This window comes from Helianthus annuus, chromosome 13, assembly GCF_002127325.2.
Source record: "Helianthus annuus cultivar XRQ/B chromosome 13, HanXRQr2.0-SUNRISE, whole genome shotgun sequence".
Taxonomy (NCBI): Eukaryota; Viridiplantae; Streptophyta; class Magnoliopsida; order Asterales; family Asteraceae; genus Helianthus; species Helianthus annuus.
In genome coordinates this window covers 132534631-132543237 of record NC_035445.2, presented here as the reverse complement: position 1 = coordinate 132543237, position 8607 = coordinate 132534631, and the positions used below count along the sequence as shown (strand labels likewise).

The 8607-nt window shown below is 32.9% G+C and overlaps 1 protein-coding gene across 1 annotated transcript; it reads right to left on the bottom strand.

Moving 5' to 3' along the window:
* Positions 1 to 2025: 2025 nt before the first annotated feature.
* LOC110899341 (pectin acetylesterase 8) lies at positions 2026 to 6758 on the bottom strand. Its single transcript, XM_022146230.2, has 13 exons — positions 6568 to 6758; positions 5897 to 6019; positions 5710 to 5792; positions 4998 to 5127; positions 4840 to 4919; positions 4596 to 4682; positions 4369 to 4493; positions 3941 to 4001; positions 3794 to 3847; positions 3625 to 3702; positions 3442 to 3547; positions 3177 to 3322; positions 2026 to 2481 (listed from the first exon to the last, which is right to left on the bottom strand). The coding sequence occupies exons 2-13, from the start codon at positions 6015 to 6017 to the stop codon at positions 2374 to 2376; spliced, it is 1179 nt and encodes a 392-aa protein (XP_022001922.1). The 5' UTR covers positions 6018 to 6019; positions 6568 to 6758; the 3' UTR covers positions 2026 to 2373.
* Positions 6759 to 8607: the final 1849 nt, after the last annotated feature.

Below are 8607 nucleotides of genomic sequence, written 5' to 3'. Positions count from 1 at the left end.
GTGTTTTAAGTCTAGCTGTTCAAAATGGGTGGACATTGTTTCAACTTATGTTAACAATGCTTTCTTGTATGGTTCAATATCTGAAAATGTTTACATGTAAGGTTACTATTCTAAAACTGAAACTAAGGTGTGTAAACTTGTTAAATCGTTATATGGTTAAAACAAGCTCCGAGGAAATGGAATGAAATGTTAACTGATCTCATAAATGTTGGTTTTGTGCAAAGTTGTGATCATTCTTTGTATATTTTGTCTAAAAATTCTATTTTTGTTATCCTACTTGTATATGTTGACGATATTGTTATTACTGGAAATAATGATAATGAAATTAGCAGGATTAAAAAACTTCTTAGTGATAGTTTCCAAATTAAAGATTTCGGTGTTCTTAGGTATTTTCTAGGATTAGAAGTTGTTTATGATGATTTTGGTATATGTTTAAATCAAATAAAATACTGTTTGGAATTATTGTCTGAATTTGGTTATCTTGGATGCAAACCTGTTAACACACCAATTGAGTTGAGGCATGTTGTTAACAATAAAGTGAGTGAAGAAAAGGAAGAGTTAGAAGATGTTACTAGTTATCAAAGATTAATTGGTAAACTAATTTATTTGTCTTTAGCCCGTCCTGACATTTGTGGCACGGTTCAGTATTTGAGTCGATTCATGCACAAACCTTTAATTGGTCATCTTAAAATTGCCTTAAGGCTGTTAAGATATCTGAAATTGAGTCCTGGAAAAGGTATTATGTTTAAAAAGGGTAGCAGTTTGGAATTGACATGTTATATTGATTCAGACTGGGCAAAATGTCTAGTTACTAAAAAGTCAGTAACTGGGTTTTGTATTTTCTTAGGAGACTGCCTTGTATCTTGGAAAAGCAAGAAACAAAGCACTGTTTCCAGGTCAACAGGAGAGGCTAAGTATAGAGCAATGTGCTCAGCCACCTGTGAACTTGCTTGGATTGTTAATATGTTTAATGAATTAACTGTGACATGTAAATTGCCCATAAAGGTGTATTATGACAGTAGTGCTGCTATATCAATAGCAACCAATCCTGTCTTTCATGAAAAAACCAAGCACTTTGAAATTGATTTGTATTTTCTAAGAGAAAAAGTGTATGCTGGGTTTATAAGTACAGAAAAAATTGATTATGAGAACCAACTTGCAGATTTGTTCACGAAAGGGTTGAGTGTTACTCAACTTGAATTTTTTTGCAAAAAAACTGAGCTTGGTTAACATATTTAACCCTATGAATGAAGGGGTGTTGTTGAAATAATAGTTTGGACCGTTTCATTCATATGGGTTTGATATATTCAGTTGGGCTTATGTTATGTTATGCTATTTGGCCTGTCTTATGGGCTCTGGTGTTATTGTTGCGTTTGTTATGGGTGTTTGTTAGTTGTAACAGATGGATAGTCAGAGGGGGCAAAGTGTTAATATTCAGAGACTACGATCATCATCACTCAAAGATTTGGACTGAAGTGTAATATTTGTTATGCGCAGATATAGAAGACCAGTTTCCAGATATTTTAATTATTCTCCCCAATTCTCACTGTCACTTTTCTCTGTCTTCTCTTATCTGTATTCGAGAGATTATTGTGGTTGTTTGGTATAGATGATCAAGATACATCTGTATTTCTGTATTGTTTAGATCTTACATTTGTAAGATCGTTGGAATATTGGGGGTAAATCTTTTGGTTTGGATTAATAAGAGATCTGTCACCTTATTTTGTCGCTATATCTTGTGTCATATTGTTATTTGTTGTATTTGATCATCATACCATTGTTTCAACACAACCCAACATTAATCAAACTAAAACTAGTGTTGATTTATTGCTTTCGTTTAAAGCCTGTAACTATGATTGCTTTCCTTTGTCCATTGTGAAACCCCGCTATTTTGTACCGTGTATGTTTCATCGAATAAAATTCGAATTTCTTGATGTCAAGATAAATATATACAAGCTTCTAAGCTAGTATAACAATAAAAGATAACATATTTCCCTTGCTACAAATAAGATTACTCAGTGAAAGTTCTCAACCTCAACCATGACCATAAAGTGCTTATAAACCACACAAAATCACATCATAACCACATTTATTAATTAGAATTATTTTCAAGAACAAAGAACCACACCAACACCACACATGGGATGATATTTATTTCATCACCGTATACACTTTTCAACTTTTGTATATCTAAAAGCTAGCCTTCCACCATACCGGGGACGTTGATCCTTTCGATACACACAGTCCGTTTATCCATAACACCGGCACGAACCAGCATCAAAGAAAATAGTGTACTGGCATGTATCTTATCTTGTTACATAAATTAAACTTTCTTGGTGGATGTTCTTTAGAACCACCAAACAATGTAACCTTCTAGTCGAAAACACGATTGTGGCATGTTTTATCACATGGGTATGGACAGTCGATCTTTTGAAACGCAGCTCGCCCATAATACCAGTCTCCAACAGCTTTCGCAATTGTCTGGCAAAGGTTTAATGTGTAACAAAACGTTAGATCCAAAAATATATAGTAATTTAAATGGGAAACATTGGTCATTATATGACATATAGTTAGGGGTGTAAACAAGCCAAACCAAGCCGCTCGTGAGATGCTTGAGATAAGCTCGCTAAAAGCTCGTATCCAGTGGCGGATCTAGAAAATCCGCCAAGCCGTAACGTCTTATAAATAAGCGGTAACGAAATCGAAAAAAAGTCAAATTTTTCCAAAATTTACACTAATTTTACACTACCGCCGGAGCGCCAAGCCGTAGCGGAGGTTGCCCCTACTTACACTGTATGTCCGCCACTGCTCGTATCGAGTTGAGCTTAAAACGAGCCAAAGCTCCAGCTTTATATACTAAGCTACGCTCATGAGCCTTTTTGTTTATATAAATAAAATATTTATTTAATACATAAATATATATTACATAAAAATAAAGTTATATATTAATTATAATTATAAATGTATATAGTAATAGTTAAATATTTAATAAATAATATACGAAGCTTGAAAAATTTCTGAAGCGTTGAGCTCGAGCTTTGGACATAGAGCTCAAAACGAGGCGAGTTCGAGCTCTGTTAAGCTATACAAGTTAACACAAGGTTAGGCGAGCTAAATCTCGGCTCGGCTCGTTTACACCAGTTTGTGCCCTTATGGATAAAAGCAATAGTACATACCGTGCCGCCCAACAGTGGAGAATCATTTCTCAACCATGTTTCTTGGATTCCAGTTTGGCAGTGGGAATAGCAAGAGTTGATGAACAATCCTCTTGAAGGAGAGTTTCCGAATCCAGTCAACGCCCGCAAGAACTCCTGTCTGAACCCTGTGAAATTTTCCCGAGATGAATGTAAGGAACGGTTTTTTTCATTTAGTGGACAAAAAGGGTCTTCAGGTCACTTGACCAGTAATAAAAATGAACCCCATCTAGAGATAAGAGTGAACCTTGCAGGACATTGAGTTGAGCTGCTGAACACTTTGTTATATCGAGTTTGCATTCACGAAAGGTGCCTTTTCGATCCGCAACTCCTGGAGCCAATATGTTCTTGATCTGTAAGATAATATAAATCAGAATTTAACCAAAGAAATAGATGATATTATTGCTGTTCATGTTGAAGTTTGCCTAACCTGCCATGAATCATAGGCTGCATTAATCAAGAAAATCGGTGTCTTGATATATTGCACCATATTCTGTGGGAAAAAGCACTGCAAAAACCACAAGAAATGTTAAGTTTTCATGTTTTGACAGAAAAATAAACGAACGGTTAAAAGTATTTTTCACGATAATCGCGCTTACCAGACCAGGACTCATTTTCGAAGTGCAAGCTGGAGACAAAACTTTAGCCGATCCCTATAAAGACGATAACTTAGAAAATTTAGTGACGGATGAATAATATGATAAATTAAAAGATGGGAGCGAAAATATAAAAGGATTAGAAGGTACATGTGTCTTGACAACATCTGCAAAGAAGCCTTCGATGTGACTTGTTCCAATAATCGTCTTCCTGTTTATGAACCAGTAATGTCAATGCGCTATATTATAAACACTGGAAAACATAGGGCTGGAAAATGGGCGGCCACCTACAGCGTTACGGGTTTGTGTTACTTGTCAAAACAGCTAAGGTAAGCTAGGGTTGACCCGAAAAAACTTTTTGTTTGATTCTTTTAAAAGCAAGTAGTGTGTCAAATGCGATTACAGATTTTACATTCTTTCAAGTATAGTGTGTTAAATATGATTACACATATTACGTTATGTAAGTTTTTGAATAATATGATTTAGACGTTTTATGCATTAAATATACGGTTTAGGTCAATACCGACATCTCTAGTAAAAACATGAAATAAACGTTCGACATGAAGATGAAAGTATACCCGTTAATGAAAAAACCAGCATCCGCTAGGCATTTCACGTTAGTAGTTGCAGGTAAAAGTGATCTGAAATTGTCACACTGCAATATGGCAGTCAGTCCACCAGCTGAGCAGCCAGCAAGCATGGCCTACAATCATAGAAGTTCAAATTCAGAAACTAAAAATCGAAATGGATATATGCGACCAAGGTAACAAATGGTTAAAACTGAAATTCGAAAGTATCGAATTACATTTTTAGCGTTCTTCATGCCTTTTGCTAATAAATCCTCAATAACAGCGCGGAAAATCCTTGCTCCTCTGTAGTGAAGATTGGTTTTCTGTATACAAAAAACAACATTCATTATTAGTAGAGGTGAAAAGGTGGGCGGTCAAAACGAGTAACATTATATTTTAGCATGGATCGGACCAGATTGGGCCGACCAACAAACACTTTTTTTCTTTTTTTCTTTAATGTGCTAAATATCAACGACTTACGGGATCAACTGCTTCCACATCACCGGTAAAAGAAGCTCCGTCACAGTACCGAACCTTGATTCTGTTCCAATCATAAAAATCTAGAAACAAAGTAGAATACATTAGAAAAAGAACTTGTTGCATTTTTAACTAATAAACAAGAAAAACCGAATCCATACCAGGGTTATACTTTGCCTTGTTATGAAACATCCCCGAGAAGGTCTCGGTTGTCAACATTTTCTTGGATGAGCCTAAACGGGTATCTTTACGCGTTAGGCAAGCCGTAGCATTGTTGCACCAACCTCCTCCCTAATTTTATACAATAAAGGATCATAAGTGAAAATATTTCACTAAAAAAATCCTCAGTCTCAACTATTATTACAAATAAAATAGCAAATTGTGGTAAAAACTAAAAAGAAATTCATTCAATATAATTTTAGGGGCATGTACTTTCAGAATAAACTTTTGTGACCATTACCTAAAATAGAAATTGACTGAATTTACTTTTCTTTTAAATGTAATTTTCTCTTGACTATAAACAAAACAATCATCCTTAACTATTATAACTTTAGTCATATAACTAATAGACTTTGCAAATTATACATAAGTTTATTATCAAACCAACAAAATAATAAATTGAGCATATTTTTCGGTAACCGTTAGAACTACTGAAAACTCACGGGACCCACCAATACATCCTTAACTATTATAATTTTAGTCATATCAATATATCATTAATCAACTTTGCAAATTGTATGTATGTTTACCATCAAACCCACAAAATATATCCAATTTAGCATTTTTTTTTAGCCGTGAAAGTGTGTTATCGAAAACTTATGGAACCCACCAATACCCTGCTAACCAATTAAATTTTGGCGATCAAAGACCAACCTCGAAGAAAACCAGCCAATTGTTGACACCTGCACCGAATCCTTTGTCTATATGATATGCAGGTGCACTTCCATCCAAACAAACTGTTAATGATCATAAGTTTCGAGTCAACACCAGGTCAACATCCCAAAACACACACACACATATATAACATCAAGTTTGTGTATTTTATAGAAAACAAATGTACCTGCTCCTTTAGCAACAGCACTATTTAAAAAAGTGAGTCCAACTTCATAAGCTTCAGTGGTCAACAGGCATAATAATCCCACTAATATTAGGCATATCCTTCTTCCTCCTCCCCTCATCATACCTTCAATTTGCATAAATATTTCACAATATAATATTTAATATATTTAAAAGAAAAAATTCTTTTTCAAGCAAAGCTAGCCTCTTTCCAGAATTAGCATACACCCACATGGCCACTTCTCTTCTTAACTAGCAGTGTTGACTTTTTGGTCAACAATAGTCAATTTCTAAACCCAATGATTATTAATTCTTTAACTATTTACTATTAAAGATGATACTTAAGATATAAAGAATGTAGAATAATTTCAATGCTTATGTCCAGAATCCAGATTGAGCTTTAAACAACAACTTATATTAATTAAATTCAGATTTAAAATACAACATAAGCTTACTACAAAAGTCAAAAAACATTCACATAACTATACTTAAGTCTTAAACACACACACACACACACACATAACACCATCCTTGATTATCTATTAATAATAATAATAATAAGATTTTTGAAGATCTGAAATCAGCAAAAGCTACAAACATGAAGCCATCTACAACATGATTTTGAACAAATAATAATAACAATAAAAAAAATAATGAAAATAATAATAATGGTACCTTAGAATTGTTGATCGTAAATGCAACTCCGGATCGGAAAAGTTAAATGAGAGCGTCACGAGGTTTGTAGCAGAGCCGTTTGCTTTTATAGCACTGATTATAGATAATGTGAATTATTAAAGTATTATATTATATGATATAATATAATACACCAAAACAATATAATATAACGTGTAGATAGTATATAATTATATATACAGGACCTTTTTAAAAGTGTTTTAAACATGAAAGCCACTAGTAGCTGCGTAGATACAGACGTTCGTTATAATTGCCCATAGTATTATTAATCAGCGTACTTAATTGTAACTACGCGTCTACGCATAGTTCTCATCATCATAATTTGTAAATTTCACCAATAGCAAAGTAAATGTAAGGTCTACGGAGACTAAGATGTAAGCCTTACCTCTAGCCCATAGGAATAGAGAGGCTGCTTCAGTGAGACCCCGGCTCCATAGTGGTTTTGTATCAAATCTTGGACATGAGGCACACAACACTTAGCAATCGGGACAAACGCCAATTTGTGCATGTAGCCCCTTATCTTTCGGCTACCAACGCCACCACATGATGCATGATTAGTCGTCCACTGTTTTTAACGTTATTTTTACAAAATTAGTAAAAGGACGTTAAAATTAGTGAAATTTTACTTTTTGCCCCTTGAAGGCCCACACATATATACAATTATATGCGCACGCCGCAAGGAATTCGTAAACTATGCATGGTTGTATAACTCAAAAAATTATGAAAAGTTATATGTTCAGTATATCAATGTTTTTTTCTTTGTTTGAAGTCATTTTTATCAACATTATATAGTAATATTTTACTCTAATTAAAAATAATAAAATTCTGAATTTTAGGGTATAGTTTTGTAAAAAAATAATAAAGTATATAAAAGGTATTTGAATTTAAGTATAATGGTGGAACGGATTTAAATTAACAATCAATACTTTTTTTAACTCTATTATTTACGTTTTTATCACTTTTCAATCTTAACCGATAAAAAAGCAAGATTTGATAGATCACTTCCAAAACGTTATAAATATTTAATCCTACTACATGCATACATGTGTATTTATATATAGATATTATCTTAGTACATTCAAACGTGATTAGAAGTACAACTATGGTTCGGTTTCAATCTACGATCGGTTTGGTTTGAAAGACCGTTTTCAGATTTTACTCTTTCAAACATGTGTTTTTCTTTTAAACTGGACTAAGGGGTTGTTTGACAACTTCTGAATAATTAAGTGTTGAACTAGTAAAAGGTATGAACTATTAAATGTTTAACCAATAAGAGGTTTGGTTTAAAAACAAAATAATAAGAGGTATGAACTATTAAGTGATTAACCAATAAGAAGTTTGATTCAAAAATAAAGTTCATTTATGATAATATAACAAAGCTAACAATATGTTACAATCGTTTACGTGAAAATAATAATGTTACAATGTTAAATAGCTCTACAAGTTTCGACACAACTCAAACCATACCAAAAGTTACAAATTATTCTATATATATAATTGAAGAAGTTGTTAGGTACATAGAAAATTATATTGAACTCACAAACATTATCTTGTCCAACTATATGGAATGTGATGTCATCTCATCAATTAATATATATATTTTACATGAAAAATCTAAACTAATATTGTTGTAATTTTCATGACTTCTATAATTATTTAATTAATTTTTTTTTGAGGTAACATCTTTATTTTATAATTAAAATGAATAATAAATAGAATTAATTTTTATGAAGTCATATGAGTTTAGTATCTCTGTCGTGTGTATATTTACTAAAAATCTATAATTAATTGAAAAGTTCAATTTGAAACACTCCAAAAAATCCAACTACGATTAATAAATACAAAATTGTGGTAAGATGTGGGTTCAACCGCATTAAAATACCATGAGATCTGGCTACAGTTGATTTCTTAAACAACTTTGTAAGTATCTAAAGGGCTGGAAATGTAATCGCTCATTATTTTCTCTTCAAAGACAATTAAACACTGTAATCAATTCTAGTTACGCTTTTACTTTATGAAGAT

What these genes read in the sequence shown, in the direction of transcription:
- LOC110899341 (XM_022146230.2), bottom strand. Translation starts at nt 6,017, where the DNA reads ATGATGAGGGGAGGAGGAAGAAGGATATGCCTAATATTAGTGGGATTA. An exon ending in TGCTGTTGCTAAAGGAGCAG is followed by an intron (nt 5,793 to 5,896) that starts GTACATTTGTTT and finishes GATCATTAACAG; the next exon opens with TTTGTTTGGATGGAAGTGCA. An exon ending in CAGCCTATGATTCATGGCAG is followed by an intron (nt 3,548 to 3,624) that starts GTTAGGCAAACT and finishes ATTATCTTACAG; the next exon opens with ATCAAGAACATATTGGCTCC.